Source organism: Ictidomys tridecemlineatus, chromosome 2, assembly GCF_052094955.1.
Source record: "Ictidomys tridecemlineatus isolate mIctTri1 chromosome 2, mIctTri1.hap1, whole genome shotgun sequence".
In the NCBI taxonomy this organism is placed as follows: domain Eukaryota; kingdom Metazoa; phylum Chordata; class Mammalia; order Rodentia; family Sciuridae; genus Ictidomys; species Ictidomys tridecemlineatus.
In genome coordinates this window covers 60,041,765-60,061,687 of record NC_135478.1, presented here as the reverse complement: position 1 = coordinate 60,061,687, position 19,923 = coordinate 60,041,765, and the positions used below count along the sequence as shown (strand labels likewise).

Sequence of the window (19,923 nt, the reverse complement as noted above, 5' to 3'; positions counted from 1 at the left end):
CCAGATTCTTTGACAGTGGTCGACTTATTCTGGCACTTTATTCCACAGTATTCATAGAAAGTGGTTATTAAGACAGGGCTGGGGATGTGGCTCAAGCGGTAGCGCGCTCGCCTGGCATGCGTGGGTCCCGGGTTCGATCCTCAGCACCACATACCAACAAAGATGTTGTGTCTGCCGAGAACTAAAAAAAAATAAAAAAATAAATATTAAAAATTCTCTCTCTCTCTCTCTCTCTCTCTCTCTCTCTCTCTCTCTCTCTCTCTCTCTCTCTCTCCCCCCTCTCTCACTCTCTCTTAAAAAAAAAAAAAAAGACATCCAAATATACCATCATTTATCTGGTCAGTTTAGCAGAGATTTAGCTGAGCTCCTACTATGTTCAAATCCTAGGCTACACGTACAAAAGATGAAAAAGCAGGGATTGTTTCTTCAAAATGCATATCATGTTCTCTTGCTTTAACAGTAAACTTTCCAAAATCTATCATGGAGCAAAATGATAAAGGATTTATGTAACCAAAAAGGTTTCCTTGGACAGCTCTTCCCCTTACCAGATACCCTCAGAATTCAGCAGACAGGGGTGGTACATTCTTTCACAAAGAAAATACCTAAGTATGTGCTGCTTGGAAGAAGTTTCTCCTTCTCCTAAAGTCATATCTTGGCATATCTTATAGAATCAAGGACCTACCAAGTGTAGAAAGTGACTCAAGGTGTAGAAAGTGACTACCTGTGGGTATGCTGTGGGTTGCACATATATCTACTCATAATTGATATCTATTTGAAATGCTTTGAAAGATGATATTATTGAACAAAAATGAAAAGAATTTACCAAATGGTATGTTCTAACATGCTTTGGTTCAGTATATTTAATGTCTGAGTGTATAGTCTAGGAACGAGACTGCCTTGATCTAGTTCATAGTCCCATTGCCCTGCATGCTTTTTATTTAAATTCCTTTGTCTCCTTCCAACTACTTCTGCAAGGCAGGTGATATGATAATACACACACACACACACACACACACACACACACACACACACACCTCCCCTGGAAACATAAGTCTAAAGGAAAATATTTCTCCAGAATATGAAGAGTTCAAGGTAGATAAAATGGATGCTTTATTTACCAGTGAGCTATATCCCCAGCCCTTTTTGCAAAGAGTATCCCTAGTTGCAAAGAGTAAATGAGATCATGTGTCAAGCTATCTTAGTGACTGACCTCTAGGAAGTTCTCAATAGATGTGAGCTCAATAATGGGAGTTATGCTGGTTTGGGCAACAAAATAAAACTTTACACAAGAGAAGTCTAACTCCTTTTAATTTAAAAATTTAACAGCCGTGAGACACACAAAATTGCAGTGTTTTACATTGCCGAAGGTCAAGAAGACAAGTGTTCAATCCTCTCCAATGAAAGAGGAAGCCAAGCATATGAAGATTTTGTGGCTGGTCTTGGATGGGAGGTAATTACTTTCATTCAATAGGTATTTATTGACTAACTATATTTAAGAATGTATATAAGCTAGATATTAATTACATATGGTTTTGCATGTGTTTTTATAGTCAAATATAGCCCAACTATACTGACTACCTAACTTTAAATCTGGCTTCAGTACCTCTATTTGAATAAAAAGTGTTCTCTAGTTCAGGAACTAGAGAACATTGAATTTGACATCTTCTATTAGTTGCTTTATACATGAACTTTTAGTACTTTATACATGAACTTTTGTTTCCCCTTAACTTTCCACTTTGTATTTTTTCATTTGCTTTGTATCAGAACAGAATAGTCAGAGGGACTCACCCAGTTATAGGTGGTTTATAGTAAGAGAAAACAAATATGGGCAAGGAAACAACGGTTTGGGCCATGAAATGGAGCTTTTAGAGAAGAAATCAATAACTTGGCAAGTAAAAAGATGAAGGAAGAGTTGGATGAAGTCAAAAGTTGAAATGAAAATAAAATATAATAGCTATGGTGGCTTACCCATCAACTTTTTTCCCTAACATAATTCCCCAAGATGATTGATAACTGAAAATTTTGTAGGTTTTTTTATTTTTCTTCTTAAAAAATTGGGGGGTGGGCGCCACTGGGGATTGGACGCAGGGATGCTTTATTTACCAGTGAGCTATATCCCCAGCCCTTTTTAATTTTTTAATTTTGAGACGGAGTCTTGCTAAGTTGCTTAGAGCTTCACTAAGTTGCTGCTGCTTTTCTCAAACTTGTGATCCTCCTGCTCAAGGATTACAGGCATGCACTACAGCAGCCAGCTAAAAAACTCTCTCTCTCTCTCTCTCTCTCTCTCTCTCTCTCTCTTCTCTCTCTCTCTCTCTCTCTCTCTCTCTCTCTCTCTCTCTCTCTCTCTCTCACACACACACACACACACACACACACACACACATATCTCTCTCCCCTAGAAACATAAGTCTAAAGGAAAATATTTCCCCAGAATATGAAGAGTTCAAGGTAGATAAAATGGAAATCAAAATATCTAAAATAATTTTCTTCCTTTTGTTTTGGTTTCCTAGTTATCTGTGGTAAGGAGAAACTCTGGGTACATAAGCACAGCTTATCTCTGAGAGTTCAGCATTAGCAAGGGGACTCCTATAGAACTAGGGTCAGGGCAAGAGTACATCAAGGTTAGGATCATATGCTTTCTGAAGAGCCAAGTAGGTTTTAGTCTAAGAGCTATTGCACTTCCAATAAATCTTTGTTGTTCTTGCTGATAAGGTTACTTCTTATTTGTCATAGAATATATTTGTTGTTTAATTAATATAGTTTTTAAATCATACATTCTCAACTAAGAAAACAAAACATTAATCCACAATGTATGTAGATTGTTATTTGGCACAGAAGAGATTTCTCTATTTCTTTCTTGTGTGTGTGTTTAGAAAAATTACTGAAAGAATGATAAAGAAGAATGATAAAGAAAGAATTATTGGTGACCCTGAGCCCCGGGGGCCCTCCACACAGGGGAAAGGGCTGTGTGTTGAAAGAAAAATGAGACAAGATAAAAGATGGTGTGTTATAAAACCACACACAAGACTATACCTCCTAGCTAAAAAACCATATCTTTCCCCCAGAGGTTTCCTCTTCCCCCAACAAGTTAAAAAATTAGATTTAGGTACAAAGTGAGCATTCACACCATAACTTTAAAATGAATTATGACTCATAAACTTTTGGCAATGGTATAAATTGTGATAACCCTTTGGAGAAACAATTTAGTGATAGCTACTAAATTGAGTAATATCTGTACCCCTTGATACAACATCTTAGAAAAACACTCCTTTGAGTGTTCCATCTGGTTTGAAAAAACAAAAAGCCCCACAAATCCATCAGTGGAGAAACTGTGTGTGTTTGTGTGTATGTGTATTGGCCCCAGAGTGCAAGGTTCTTGGTGCTGGCATTCTGATATCCCAGAGAGAAGCCATAAAATGCTTCTTTAAGTGAAAAGGTGAAGGTGTAATATTTTGAAAAAGAGAAAGAGACACCAAAAGCACATACCTTTAGTTATAATATATTGCTATGGTTATTCTGGTTTATTAGTTATTGTTAATCTCTACTGTGCCTAATTTACAAATGAGACTTTATCAAAGATATATAGGGGAAAATACTAGTGTATTGTAGGGTTTGGTACTGTTTGTACTTTTAGGTATCCACTAGGGGTCTTGGGACATAGCTCCCAAAGGTAAGTGGGGACTCCTGTGTATATTTGTATGCCTATATGGAAAAATTTAGAGAAATATATACCAAAAATAGGTACCAGAAAGTTAGAGAAATATATACCAGAACTTTGATAGTAGTTTTCTTTGGATAGTAGGAATATGGAGCAATTTTAATTTTAATGTTCTTTGTTTCTTTAATATTTTAGCATTGGCTAATTTTGTTTTATATTGTAAATTTGTATTCAAAAATATATGAAGTGAAAATCATTTGTTTTTTAAAAATTCACATTCACAACTCATTTTTGACCCTCAGTCTTTTCTTTCTATATTATTTTTATTAGGTGGATCTCTCCACCCACTGTGGGTTCATGGGTGGCCTTCAGCGCAATGGCAGCACTGGTCAGACGGCCCCTTATTATGCTACCTCTACTGTGGAAGTGATTTTCCATGTTTCCACTCGGATGCCATCAGACTCAGATGATTCACTTACCAAAAAGGTAAGGGCCCTCATTGGGGACCATCCTTAGCTGCTCTGTTTTATAGGGGAGACCCTCTTAGGACGGGACAAAGACCAGGTCCTGAAGCTCTGAGACTGCTTTCCTTGGGACTCAACTTCAGTGTTGCTCTTCCCCAGGCTACACTTGTGGTGAATCTATAATCCATTTTGGCACAAACTTAAGACCCAATATTAAGGATTAGGAAAAGGAAGGGTCTAAAATATTGCTATTTTGGGATCTTCTCTCATATTCATATCACCTGACAAAAAATAATATAGTTTACCTCAAAGATTGCAATGTGTAATGGCCTTTGTGACAAAAGTATTAATGGTACTCTGGGAAAGAAGCCCGCCACCACCACAGGCTTGCTGAGAGTAAGTTGGTAGCATCTGCCAAAATGAGGAATACAGATGTGCTGCTGCCTAGCCATCCATTTTTGCTATTGGGTACCTTTCATTCTCCTTGAGCTTTGGCCCTATGGTCAGTTTTCCCAGTAATTCAAAGGAAACCTGGTGCCCCAAGTGAACTCACCCAGGGAAACATGGTCCTTTACCTTCCAACCACCAGGCTGTTCACCTCAGGTGACCCTGTGTTAGGAGTGAAGAGCACCTTAATAGAAAAAATACTTTAGTCTGATAAGGAAGCCACTCCTGTAAGTTTCCAGATGAGAGAAACATCCCAGAACAGCTGTGATTTGTACTCATCTGTTCTGATGCGAGGAACTAAGTATAGCACCTTAGGTGCTAAGACTGACAAATGGAGAGTCTAAGGATGGGGTTAGAGCCAGACTCTGCAGACAGGTGGACCTGAGCTCAAGTATGTGTTGAGTTATTTTATCCACCTGTGCCTGTTTTTCATCTATTAAATAAGATTTAAAGCAGAGCCTATGTCCCAGGGTAGTTGAGCAAAGTGAATGAGAGGATGCTCTGTAAAATTCAGCATGGTATGTGGTAAGATCTCTATGACCATCAGCCCTTGGCTTTGCCCATTGGTTTAACTGATTGTTTCCCCTCCCCCATTAGTCAGATGAGCAATAGCTGATAGGTCCTACTGTACCTTTTATATTTTATTTCTCATATATTTTTGAATACAAACTTACAATATAGACATCTGGACTATGTACCTGGTATACATGAAGCAGTGCATGTGGGCTATCAAAACTCAAGTCACGGCTCAATCACAGAAAACTTTCATAGTGATCAAGTATCTCAGATGTGTGTAAAGCCTGATTTGCATTGAGAAACTTATCAGTCTTTCATCCCTCAGTCCCACATGGTATAGTGTCTTTCAGAAAATGAGAGCCCCACAGCAAAAGGTGTGGGCCACATGCTGTTTCCCACAGGCATTGGAGGAACTAGGAACTACCTCCAAGTCTTAGGTTCTGATGGCTTCCCCTAGTGGGACTTCATCGCCTGGGACCTCTCTGGTATCTCAAAGTCTAGTGCAGCTTACTGAGTCCTGAAGGCATGACCATGTTTGTTTGTTTTTAAGTTGAAGTACTTTGTAAATTTATGCTACTCTGCAAATAAAAATGTCACCATATTCTATTAATTTTCTTATGGTAGAAAGCTATTTTGTTAAAAGATAACAAAACATTTTAAAGGTATTTCTTTAAGTAAAGAGGCATGGTTTTGTTTTGTTTTTATGAGAAAAGACATACTGTTTTCTTGACCAAAAAGTCATGCTATAAATAATGTTCCAAGTCTTGGCCTGGTTGAAAGATTCCCTACTATAATAATCAAAATTCAGCTGATACCTTTTGCAGCTCTAAGGTTTAGCATCATTAGCAATAAACTCTCTATAACAGGATGTCTCACAGCTAGACTAAAAATCATAGTAACAAAGGCCCACAGTTTCTTGTCTTATTCTAACTAAATTGTTCCTAACAGCTTAAAAATGAGCTGCAAAATTCTAAAGTGATTCATGCTCTCTTCTGCCCCTGTCATGGGGGGACTTTTTCAATTCTGCAATCCGGTTGCAACCCCATACTGAACTCTTGATCCTTCACTGCAGATATTTGTTAGCTCTAGCTAGATTAGATTTTTCACAGCTAATCTAACTGCTGTAGGGGTTTGCAGAGTGGGGACAGAGCTGTGCTATTGGATTTGTCCAATTCATTTGACTCCAGGACTATAATTGCACTTATGTCTTACAAGGCTTTTATAGCCTCAGGCTGGCCAGCCACATAAAAAACAAATTGGCAGTGATACAGTACGAGTGAAAAGGGATGAAAGGCCCACATTATCAGTCTCCAGGCAGTGCTGTTCTGGCAGGAAGTTTCTTGGTTAATTTACAAATAAAACTTAGATTTTAGGATGGGCACACTGTCAGCTGAACAATGGGGATGTCAGGCCTGACTGTTACTTAGTAAAAGTAGCAGCCGGGCCCACTGAGGAGCAGGAATTCTTCAATCAAACAGACGACTCCTTCTGGAGCCAGCTGGCGATGTAATGCAATTAGTAGGGAAAGGAGGTCAGCCTATTAGGTGTGGACCATGACCAGTGTCACCAGTGGCGTGCAGCCTGGCAGCAGCACGCACAATGGCTCTGGTGGAGGGACTTTAGAACTCTATCAAGACAAGAAGTGGCAGCACATGGGCTTGATTTCTTGAGACTGAAGAAGTGGGCATTTGTTGTAAGCCCAATGAACATCAGGGCCTTCTGCAGTCTGTTGTGCAGTGGAAGCAAGGGCCAGTGTGAATGCCAGCTCCATGCCAGTAGGAGACTCATCAGTCTCCCCCTGAATCACACACACATCAGATCAACTTGACTTGTGTGCCCTGAGCCGAATGGCAGGTGGGTTTCTAATTGGAGGGCCCCTAATCAAAACTCACAAAGTAACTTACTAAAATCTCCTTTAAATAGAGTAAGACTTTAAGGTTTCTAGGGTTTTTGTTATGTTATGACATGGTGAACACTTTGTCCAGATTAATTTTATTTGTTTTACCTACTTGTGTTCTTGTTATAGGCAGAAGAGGGTATAATTTTGCTTTATGCTCTAGATTTATCAGCCAATTGGTCCCATGGCCTTAGCTTTTAGTTTTGTGATTTAGTTAATTAAATTGTAATGCTTCCAGAAGTCTGAGGTGCATGACATTGAAAGCAGCACTGAAATGATAAGTACTACATTATTATTGCACAAAAACAGCTCCTCCTAAATTATAGAATCACCACACTAGAAAGAAGGGTCTATTAGTGGGATACTAATCCCCTGTGTTGTGGCTGTAGAATACAGTTGCAAATAAAATTAGGAGAGGCTTACTTGGGTTATGTGATTGAGTAACCAATTTATAAAGGAGAGAGTAACAGCAAAATTTCAGCAATCACTGTTATCACTTCAGTTACAGTGGATCAAAGAGCTACACAGGTATTAGATGCTGGCATCCAGAGTAACATCCCAAGTTTTGGGTAGGTGAGCTGTTCCCATTCAGATGTTTGTGCCATTGTTATACCAATGGGTCCCAATGTCACCGTCTTTTCAGGATGAGGGCTGCAGTTCTGAGCTCCAGAACAACCCCATTTCTCAAGATTAACTTCTAATGCTCCAAATTCTTGTCAGAGTTTCAGTTAGATACTATGCACATTTCTCTTGAAATGTGGAAACCTGCCTATCTTGCTTATGTTGTTGACAGTGTTGGCTGCTGTTTTTACTCTAAAAAGAATTAGTTGTAGGAGTCTGTTGTAAGGTCCTCACATAGTTTATTAAGAAGGAGAAAGAAGGCGAAGGTATAGTATCTAAGATGGAAGTAGAGCTTGGGTGTAGCTCAGGGGAACAGCACTTGCCTAGCAAATGTGAGGACCTGGGTTTGATCTCCATTCACTATAAAACAATGAAATGAAATAATGATGGGAATGAAGTGAGATGTCCAGGGTTACCAGGGCTATTATGAGAATCCAGTGTTGTCTTTTTGTTTGTTTTTTGTTTTTTAAACTATTTGTGTAATGGGCTGGATATGCCTTTTGCCTGCTCTTATTTTAGCTATAATATTTGTGAGGGGGCTGTGGGAGAGTGGGGAAAGAAGAAAAAGATATACTGTAATTTTGAATTTAAAAAGTCATCAACTACATCAAGTGTTCAACTCCTGCAATTGCACTTGTCCTAGAGCCCATCCTCAGACACAATTGAATCGTGCACCCTCAGTGTAGGTATGAAGGGACAGATGCAGATATTTTTTAAGTAACTGACTTGTACAGTCATTCCCAGAAGTATGAGAGAGTGAAGAATAAGCAAACATTATAGCAAACAACTTCCCTTTGTAACCTTATAAATAGAATAGAAGCCATGTTAGAGTCACCTTGGATTTTCCCTTTGTGGCCAAATAGTCTGTAAAGAAAATAGTATTTATTCTAACATGTTTTAAATACATAGTATTCCAGAGTGTCCTTTTTTTTTTTTTTTTTTTTTTTTTTTTTTGTCTGTGACAAGACTGAAACACAATATCTCTATTTGGTCACTTTTGATGTTCCACTATTAGATAAGAAAATAAACTAAAAAAATGCTTGTTCGTGTTGATAGGTAATATCCTTCTGCTGCTGCAAGTCAGAAACAGAAACCTCACCATCATAGTGGGTGTCAAAAGGACTTTCACCAGTCAGCCTTCAGTTTTAGAATTCAGTTTGGGCCAACATTTTTATCTTTATAACCTAGGTTTTTTTTTTGTTTGTTTGTTTGTTTTTTTTTAAGTCATGCTTTCAGGCTTCTCAACTGATGTCATATGCAGTGTTCTCCAGCTTGGTAGAGTGTGATTATCACTCAGGAGATTTATCAAGAGTATTCTGGGATTTAACAAGAGTTGGACCCTGGAAAAACTCTCAGAGGGTCCTTTCCTGGACCTATCTGCTAAGGCCTCTTCAAAGTGACTAGGAGACTGTGATTTGTTTGGGGACTTTACAGACCCTTTATGTATGAGATGATAAAACAAGAGGGCAAAACTGCTTGAGTGATGGCAACAAAGCAGCTTTTGGTGTAGACTTAGATATCCAGGGAACAGAACAAATACTCTGAACCAGAAGCTCCAGCCAACATTGCCAGGCCCACTCCACATGTATTGTTCACGCAACCTTGAGTAGGCACAACCTTTGACTTATTGAGCATATGGTTCCTCCTGGTAAGAGGAGATAAAGATGGTGTAGTATACCTGAGAGAGTTAGTGGGAAGATTAAACACACTGTCTGTATGGTAAGGAGCTTTTTCAATGCTAGGTTCTAGTGTTCCTATGAAATTTAATTAACATTTATTAGTTTCCTAAACAAAGATAATTTTATATGTTCTTTTTCTTAAAGATTTGTCACAAGACTAGTTTCTTTTATGTTTTTTAACAATTGTGTTATAATGCCTTATATTCTCATATGTTTATATTCTTATTTTGTTAATAACCATTAAGAGGCTAATGTAATATGGATTAAAAAACTTGTATTAATTAATTGTTTTTGAAACATACTCAGCCATATAAAGCATATGGCTTCAATGCAGAGGTACAATTCCATTTAAAAAATCCTTGAAAAGGTCTTGGGCCCATCCGGCCCACAACACATCCTCAGTGCTTGGATGTGATTCTTAGTACCATATGTGTTTCATAGAAGGTAAGTGGTATTTTCACAGAATTGTGCTTTTTAAAATCCTCATAGAAGACTTCAGTGTTGTAGCCTTTTAGGTAGTAAAAGTTTTTGCTTCTGTGTTTTATAATTCAATTTGTAAACCATGACCCCTCATAAACTGCTGTTATCACCTTGATTAATAAAGAGCCAATTTGCTGTTGCAGCTCCGTCACTTGGGGAATGACGAGGTCCACATTGTCTGGTCTGAACACTCCAGGGACTACCGCAGGGGTATTATCCCAACCGCCTTTGGAGATGTTTCAATCATTATTTACCCAATGAAGAATCACATGTTCTTTATAGCCATAACGAAGAAACCCGAGGTATGTTTTCTCCACGTTGTTGCCCAGACCATTTACCATATAATTCACTGTCTCAAAACATATGATAATGTTAAAGGGGACTTTTTTCCCAACTGCTAGATTTTTTACATATCTCCAAATTATATGTGCCATATAAGAATTTAATATGAATTGGGATTTGCAAAGTATCTTTCATTATAAGCACAAAATTCCATATTGTATTACTAGGCCTCAGAAAAATCAAGAAATTTATGATTTTTTAAAAAATATCTTGTTTTGAAAATTTTGTAATTTAAAAGATTATAATTTTAAATTTTGGACACATTGATTAATAATAACAGTTGAAGAAAGCTCATTTTCACAACTAGCATTTTAGGGATAATTTGGGTATAGAATCCAACTTTGTCTGAAGAACCTAGACTGTGCTAAGAGAGGTCAATCCTGAAGGATAGCAGCCATGTCTGCAAAGAGACTGAGCCTCTACAGCACAGCCCATGTGATGGGTATTAACAATCGAAGCACCTTATCACAGAATCAATTCAGCCATGTTTGTTGCTATTGATCACCAGAATGGCTAGAACAATCCAATGGTCTGGATCCCATGTACTAAATTGGCTGCAGTTTTCATCCTTATCATGCCTTTAGTGGTATTTTAACAGTGCTTTATACAGTGATTTATTTTGGTTTTGTAATTATTAAGATGTTTTTAAAATTTTTTAAATTAAACATTTAGCATATTAAACCCACTCCTTAAGAAAAATGACCTCTATTTTTCAATTTGATATTAAATATAATTTTTATTTTCATTCTAAATTGTTCTCTTAAAGGAGATCAAACTTACCATTCCAAAAGCTCTCTATTTTTAATATTCAAAATAATAAATCACTGAAATTTATTGTTCAAATTGATTTCAAATCTAAATTGTTACATTTGTAAGGGTTAAATAAGCTAATAAGGAAAAAGTGCTTCAAACTGTACCTGGTCCAGAGAAAAAGCTACTTTGTTAGCTGTTGTTGTAATTGTTATATCATTATCATTTCTATTGGTATTTTTTGTTACTCTCACAGGAATAAAATCAATAATGAATTCCAAGTTTAACACGTAGATTAATTCTCAAACTAGGTAAATGTGGGTCAGTTCCCACCAGGAAAGTCCCACTGTGGCTGATTCACAGCCTAATATAAGGAGAACTCTTTTTTATTTATGGAATAAAGGTGCCAAAATTTTACATTGAATATTTGTATTATCTTTACTTGAGAGATATGAAGTTTGTGTATGTTTTCAGTCATACTATAAGGAAATGGCATGGTACTCACATTTTTATTTGTTCACAAAGAGCACTACTTTAAGAATTAAAGTGAAAATTTTAATATTACAGAACCAATAAATTTAGTATTTTGTAGCTTTCCAAACTAGAAAATATGTTTCTTTAATATTTAATTTGGATTAACTGGCTTTATTAATTCATTTTTCAATATGCCATCTAGAAATGTCATTTAATGTCCTTAAAATGTTGTCTTTGTTTTTGAAATAAATAACACAAAAGGCATTTCAATTTTCTTAATAGTGTCAAGGTGATTTTTTAAAAAGTAGTATAAAATGCATAAAAGCAATCTTTAACATACCTTTTAAAATTTCCTACAAAATGTGTGTAAATTTTATAAATTTGGTCATAAATTCTGACAAGGATGAATTGAGCAAATTGCTTTCTTAGTATTTTAATTCAAAAAGCCTAAAGGGAAGAAGAGAATAATGGGCAACTGGAAATTTAGTGTTATCCCTACATTTAAAGTACAAACCATTACAATGTAATAAAATTAATCCAGACATTTCCAGGGCAAGTGTGGCTGACCTTTTGTTCACCAACTACTGACCCCAGGGTGAATGCAAGAGGCTTTCGGAGGGAAAGTCTGTTTGTTTGGCTTCAGTCCCTGGTATTTAAATTGCATTCCCTAATCAAATGAAAAGGCTGTCCTCTCTATCAGGTTACAGAATCCATGGCAACATTTGGCCTTTTATATCCATAATGTTAGCCTTTTTGTTTGCATCTAAGTAGAGACACCTGGAGCAATGTTAACATTAACCAATTTAGCATTAATAGCTTCATTATATAAGAATTTCTGATCAGATAGCTGTTACTTTTGTTATATTGCTTCAGCTTGTATTGTTGTCATTTTTTATCTCCCTGCTTGGCAACCAGGCAATGATTTGCAAATTTTTTTTGTCTTGATTAATTAAGCAATATAATTATCAGTAACCGTGATGCAGTCTTTGCTCAACAAAGCTTCTAAGAGAAAACAATGGTAAGTCTGTTAGTATGAATGCATTCCACGCATCCCAGATGCATGAGGATATTATGGACAATGAGGGGAAAGGCCGCCTGTGAGCGAGGACAAAGGGTGCCACGCAGACTCTACACACTGCACATACCGCCAGGGACATGCTGCGGGCTCCCTGGGACACAGCCGCCTCATTAGATTACAGCTAGTCAGCAGAGATTAATTCTCAGCCATTTGGTGCAATAATTTACCCATTCCCCAGTCTTTTAACTAGTGCTCTGTACTATAGAAGTGAAGGCTTTGTACTCAAAAGGTTTATTTAACCTCGCCTACTTTTACATGTCTCCACCAAAATCATTATTTTTGTCTAGAGATTGTAATGATGCAGCTGGTTGAAGTTGAGGAATATTTCTTTTAGGAAGACAGCCTATATGTAAGTTTCAGAAATAGTAGGAGGAGTCAAAGGCTTTCTTATAGCACCTGTGTATTTCATCTGAAGACAGTATGATCCGGTGGTCTAAATATATTTATTTTACTGATCTCTGGTCAACCATACTTCTCTCAGAATGATTTTAATCCTTTTTTAGGAGGGGGGGGGGAACCTCATCAGTACACAAAAGTCCTGCTTATTGGATAGAGTCATGCATATTCAAATTGTACTTTCATTCAGTCTCATTAATAGCGTATATAATAATGTAGGGCTATTTGTAATACAAGCTCACAGGCAGCATTGCTTCCAAGTCCTTTGAAATTCAACATATTTTGCTTTTTTCATTCCATACACCTCCCTTAAATATACAAATTATGTGCCTGGCAGAATTGGCCTCTTAATAATATACAGCATTTGTGAAATGTTATGTTGAATTGTGAGTGTGCTTGTGGGAGTACATAAACCCCTCATGGCTGAAGGGGCCTGCTTACTTTTTGAGCATTGTATTGAACTCCTTTTTTTTTTAAATTTTTTTTTAAGCAGTATGCTTTGAAGCATCATTTCATTGTTAAATCATTTTCAAAGTAAATCTGTCTCTATAAATATTGACACAGTTGTCCTTTGGTCAAAATCCATTATTGTCAGACTTAGGGGGGTTTTTCCCTACTTGTATTACCAAGTCAGCTATCCAGGGAAGGCTGGCATGTGTGGCAGAAAGTAAGTGACTTTAAGGGGTTTGCGAAAGTGTCCCATTCATTTTTTAGGAAAATAATTCACAAAGCCCCCTCACTACAGTGAGTACCCATATTGCTTTCCCTATCTTTCAATGTCTAGAAGGCGATATTGGTGTTTATATAGTGTTTGCCTTTATGAATTTGTGAGAGTTGTGGTATTTGGGGTCATGTTCATCTCTGCGCACATTAATGACTGACTAGTAACCATCTGACCAAAGGAAAGATATTCTCAAGTAGCCTTGGCTAGGAATAAGACAAAAGGAAATTTTGGAAAAGAGTCCTCCTTATCACCTCAACCAGAGTGTCACTTTTATAAATGAAAAATGAATTGATGTCCTCCACACTCTACTTACTCACCTTGGTAGATGTGGCATGGGAGAAAAAAATAAAGATGATTCAATCATTTCTGAGAATATAAGAAGGAAAGGATAATAGAAGATGAGACCTCAACAATTCAATTCCAAGGTGGCCGCTAGGGGGTGGGTGTCTTGGGCAGGTCTCTGAATTTCTCTGGACCTTTGTTTTATCAACTGTAAAATTCAGGATGGGGATTAAGGCCTCTCTACCGTCACTTCAGGGATTAAAAAGCTGATTGAGTTCTCTTGTCCTAGATGCCCAGAACTTTTCTTAAACTGCTGTGACTGTTAATAGGGTTCTATCCAAATGATATCTGACCCTCTTGCAGCTTTGGCAATATTTGTATGTGTACGCACATGTACAGATACATAGTGGCCCTGGACATGTATCCCTCTTTAGGATGACACAGTCCAGGACCTTTTCCTGGAGCACACACCCAGAGATGCTGGCAGAAGGCTAATGTGCCAGAAGTCTCAAGACTACTTGCATGTATGAGGTCAAGAGGAGCCTAGTGTTGGTACTTGTGTTTGAAAGGAACTATTTTTAGGTTACTCGTGTAGCCTCATTATATAGGGAGAGTATGTGACTTTGCAACACATGTAAGTTTCTTTTTTTTTTTTTAATTTCAAATTAAATTTTGTTTTTTTTTTAATTTCAAATTTAATTTCATTTTCTTAAATATCTATCCCAATCCCAACCAAATAACTTTTTTGAATTAAAAAATGAACTTTAAAATACTCTGGGGAATTCTAAGAGAAGTCAGTCAGCTTTTGAGTATACAAAGAAACATGTATTTAGAAAAGATAATTGAAAATACTAGACAACTAGAATTTACTGAACAACTAAAATGAATTTTTATGGTATGTTCTATTTTCATAATTTATTATTATTGTTATTAGCATTATTTTTAGTAAAGGAATGGCACTGGAAACTATGTGAAAATGCATCTGTCATTTGCAGATGTTATATTAAAATCAAATATCTCTATAATTTATCACCACTTCTAGTTAGAGGAATTCTCTGGTTGCCAGGGATTTTTATAATCCCTTTTGTAGAGTTTTTAAATGACTGAATCACCCATAAGCAGTTGCCAAAGAGTAATAAGGAACACTTATTTATATGATAAGCCTCAATATAGATGGAAGAAAATCTATTGCTTGTTAGTAATTACCTCTTAGCTCCTGTTTTATCTTTCACAATAATTCAGCTTTTGAGAATTCCTTCTCAATTGGTTTTCCTCAAAAGTTGGTATCATTCTCCTGTTTCTTACGTGGATTTTGGCATCTACAAGTTCTTCAGACCCCTTCTCATGCAGTTCCCACTCACAGATGCACAGGCAGCAGGCTGTTCAACTGGAGTGTTAGGAGCATATAGAATTCCATTGTGAAAAGGAAGCTAGACCTGCTGCCCTGGAATTAGAGAATTCGTCCTCAAGGATGTACTTTCTGAAATTTACTGATTTGTTGTTGTTAAGTTTTTTACTGTTTTTTGTTCTTCATGAACACTTTGATCAAAGCTCTCCCTCACCAATTACTGGACTGCTTTTATTGAAGCCATAGCAAAGGAGCACTTATTTAAGAACTTAATTTAAATAAACCTTGTAAAGCATGATGTTACTACAGGTAGAAGGAGGAAAATGTTCTCCTTTCTTATATTATTTTTTTGTTTGTTTTTAGTTATCATTGTTAACTGGATTTGACAATACTAAGCAATTTTAGACCACATGTGGCTCCTTGACTTTCCTCTTTGTAATTAAGATGGCCCCTTTTCCCCCAGATTTGTTACAAGATGAGAGAACTCATTATTAGTCTTCCTTAGTAGAATGAACAATATCATCCTTCTGTGCTCCCATTTGAGTTTCTTCTGGTCTGATTGCTTCCTCTGTGCTATAGGCAGTAATATCAAAATGGCCTTGCCCAGTCTTTGTAAAACTATTCTTATTGGACAGTTTCTGGTTCAACTACTTACTTAAGGGCCATTTCCCTTATTAAAGTTTGGATTCTTGTCCTTGACACAGAGTCTAGCATGAAGCAGCCACAATTGCTCTAGCTTGCCTGCTTCCCAAGAGTTTGACTACTGGATATTAACAAATCTGTTGTCTCTTCTCATGTTTATAGAATGAGATCTGTTGTGACTATCTTTTGCTTCATGGAGATGACTGAAAGGCAGAGGTGAAAAGGTGATATAGGTACTGAGCAGGCTTCTGCTTCCATGGCTCTTCTTTTTGGTGGGTGTGAGGAAATAATTCCACATAAAACACAAGATTTTTAAAAACTACAAAGACTGGGCAAAGCCATTTTGATGTCCACTTTTCCCCCAGATTTGTTACAAGATGAGGATAGGAAGGAAAAGGCTACTTTAGTTCAGATAGGGGCTTTCCAATTTCCAGTCCCACCTGAAAGACCTTACCAGGCATCACTCCCATCCTCGCAACAAGAAAACAACAAAATGAAAGTCAACAACTCTTGTTGGATTCACCCTGGAATTGAAGTTTAGGGAAAACCCTTAACCCCAAATTGGAATGACAGACATGTAGATACAGAGAATCACAGCTTTCTAGAACAGAAGTCTAGGAGCAGAAACCCCTGGAGAATCAATAGCAAGATAGGAAAAGTTCAACTATAATTGACCAATCGCTATAGGTTTTTGGTATGGACAAGTCAAGTGAGTGAGGGACACTCCTTCTAGGAGCCCTATAGATTGTCACAATAAAGGCTACAGAGAGAAAAAAAAAATTCCTCATGCTTTGACAGAGGAGGGGAGAAGAACAGCTGTTTTCCAAAGCATTTTTTTTTCTTCTTAATGAAGCCTGCTCTCAAGAGAAACTGTTTTCACAGAGCCTGTCTGACCTGGAGGAAGGGAAACACTCAACTCTAGCTCACACTAGACTTCCTATCTCACCTAAGTGAGGGCCACCAAAAAAAAAAAAAATCAACTGAGAAGTACTTGTGATGGTCATGGCCAAGGGATACAGACTCACTAAAAGACCAAGATCTAATCCTAGATTCTAGAATGCACCTCTTCTTCCACGTCTTTCAGATGTGTATTATGCAAAAGTCCTGTTGATGTAGGGGTAAGACGGAAAAAAAAAAAAGCAAGGACATTCAAACAAATTTTAGCTTCTGACACCTATATCAACAACTATGGAAAACAGTAAGGACAGCCTAAGTGCTAGCCAGAGAAATGTAAAATCTATTAAAGCCCAGTTTACTTCAGGTCCTCTTTCCTGATATATCATATCTAGCTTTCACCAAAAAACTACAAGGCATACTAAAAGACAAAAACCACAATTTGAAGAAAGAACAAGCATGAGAGCCAGACTCAGACATAGCAAAGATTTTAGAATTATCAGACCAAGAATTTAAAATAGTCATGATTAATATGCCAAGAACACTAATGAAAAAGTGACTAATGTAAGCAGATGTGGAAACTAAGAAATAATTAAAAGGAATGCTTCAAAAGACTGTATGACAGGAATAAAGAAGGCATTTATCAGGCTTAGCTAATGTGGCTGAGGGAAGGAACTGTGAGTTTGAAGATGTATCGATAGAAACCTTGCAGCTGAAATGCAGAGGAAAAATTGGGGGGAAAAAAGCATTGGAGACCTGTGAGATGTGGGACAATTGGGGGAAAAAAGTATAATCTATACATATTGGGAATACAAGAAGGAGAAATAAGAAAACTTGAAGAAATGTTTGACATTATAATGTCAGAGAAATATTCAAAATTAATAGCAGAAACCAAAACGTAGATCCAAGAAAAACCTGGAGCAACAAGGAGGATAAATACCAAAATATCTACACCTGGGCACATCATTTACTAAGTAGCAGGGGGGACAAAGAAAAATCTTGAAAGAAGCGAAAGTAAACTACTACAGAGGAGCAATGATAAGAATCACATAGGATTTCTCCTCAGAAGCCATGTAAACAAGGAGAAAAGTAGAATGATGTATATATAAAGTATCAGAAGAAAAGAAACCACTACTCTAGAATTCTGCATTTAGTGCAATTATCATTCAAAACTAAAAGAGACTTTTTCAAATAATCAAAATTTGAGGGAGTTTGTGTTCATTCGACCTTGCAATTAATGTTAAATTTATCAAAAAGAAGAAACACATTTGCATGAAGAAAGGATGAGATTTAGAGAAGAAATAAATGAAGTTTATTATTTTTCTTATTCTTAATTAGTCTGATAGATAATAGTGTGTTCCAAGGGCAAAATCTCACTCAAGTGGATATGAGCCTTAAAAGTCTGAAGAAAGATATTACTGTGGCCAGTCATAGGAAACATGTCAAGTCAGCAAGTGTTCAATGATTAGAGTTAGATAACGAATGACAACAATATTACAAGGATGATAATGAGGAATTGGGAATGGTAATTCCACTGCCTTTGAGTAGTGTAGTGGTTTTTGAAAGTGGACTTGGGTTAGTTATAACAATATTTTCAAACTTACAACAGCCTTCAAAAATAGTTTTAAAATATGAATTATAATTGATATGCTATAAGAGAATTAAAAATGGAATTGTATAAAAATACTCAGTTAATACCAGAGAACACAGAAAAGGAGTAAAAGACAAAAAAAAAAAGAAACAAAAATTAAAATGCCAAAACATACTATAGATTAATCTAACTATATCAATAATTTCTTTACCCATCAATGATTAAATACATTAATTAAAAGACAGAGGGCTGAAGATGTAGCTCAGTGTTAGAGCACATGTGTAGCATGAGCATACCCTGAGTTCAATCTCTAGCACCTAAAAATACCAGAAAAAAAAAATCAGGGTAGATTACCAATTACCTAAAACATAAAAAAGCCCAACTATGTTGTCTACCAGAAACCCTCTTTAACTATCAAGTTATAGTTTAAAACAGTAAAGGGATAAAGAAAGATTTATCATGCTAACACTAATCAAAGAAAGCTGGAGTAACTATTTTGATATAAGACAGAGATGACTTCAGGCAAGGAAAATTATTAGAGATAGAATATTACATAATGATTCTGGTGGATGGAGAGGCTCCCTAGGGAAGTGACAACCAAGTTGATGCCTAATGGCAGACCAGCCCTCCCAGTAAGCATTAAGCAGAGAAGACAGAGAGGGCAACATCTCTAAGGTAGACATGAGCTTCAAGAGTCTGAAGAAAGACATCTGCTATGGCCAAAGTCTAAGGAGCAAAGAAAAAAGCTGGAGTAATCAAGGGTAGCAGGTTAGGTCATGTAGAGCCTCCTGAACCACAGTAGAGTTTCAGTACTAGTTTTGACCTTGGTGAGCTTGAGAAAAGCAGTAAGACTTCATCAGTTTTTCTGTATAACTAGGATAAAGTGTGACCTCATAAAATCATTACAAGAATTATGTGCTGTACATTGAGAACTGAGCTCAGAACGTCAGACACAGCCATTGAATTTATTATCCCCAAATCAAATGTTTCTGGGCTTTTAAACCCCTTCTCTACAATTCATTTGTTATTTTTCTTAATCTCATAACTAACTCAGAAACAGATCAATTGTATATGTGGGCCTTTTTAAGTGATCACCCTACTTTATAGATGTTGTATTGTTCCCCATGGGGACTTTCTCACACCTTGGAAATTATTTTCTATATCTAGATCAGGCTCTTAAAAAATAGAGTGTAAATCTATTTTCTCCTACCTTTCAGGAAACTAACCCAGATTCATTGAGCCATTTCCAGAGTGGACCCCTCCTTAGCACCACCCTACTAGTGCCCATGTAGAGCTATGTGCTCCTAGAGGACAGTACCCTGCCTCCTGCTTCCCATATTCTCTTCTGAGCCATAGAGCATATGAGAAGTGCTTATGTTAGTTCATGGATCCCTCAACGTTTCTGGCAAATGATACAGGTAGTATTGTTTCCCCCAAAAGGAAAATTATTGTCTTTCAAAACAATTTTTTAACAGCTTTATCTGTCACCCACTTTGATATCTCAGGCATAAATATGCAAGTTCAAACATACTATCTCAATTCATAATTCCTGTGGGATTGTGAACTTCCCAAAGGGGAAACCATGTCTAGCTCTCAAATCATGGCTCTCAGAGGTGGAGGGTCCCATACAGATGCTGTGT

General features: G+C 36.9%; 1 protein-coding gene across 1 annotated transcript in view; it reads left to right on the top strand.

The window, feature by feature from the left end:
* Positions 1-19,923, top strand: part of LOC144368097 (ral GTPase-activating protein subunit alpha-2-like) — a 47,275-nt gene that overhangs the window by 17,126 nt on the left and 10,226 nt on the right. The window contains exons 6-8 of the mRNA XM_078026609.1: positions 1,327-1,450; positions 3,989-4,144; positions 9,906-10,064. Of these exons, the coding sequence (XP_077882735.1) occupies positions 1,327-1,450; positions 3,989-4,144; positions 9,906-10,064 (439 nt within the window). The remainder of the gene's footprint in view (positions 1-1,326; positions 1,451-3,988; positions 4,145-9,905; positions 10,065-19,923) is intronic.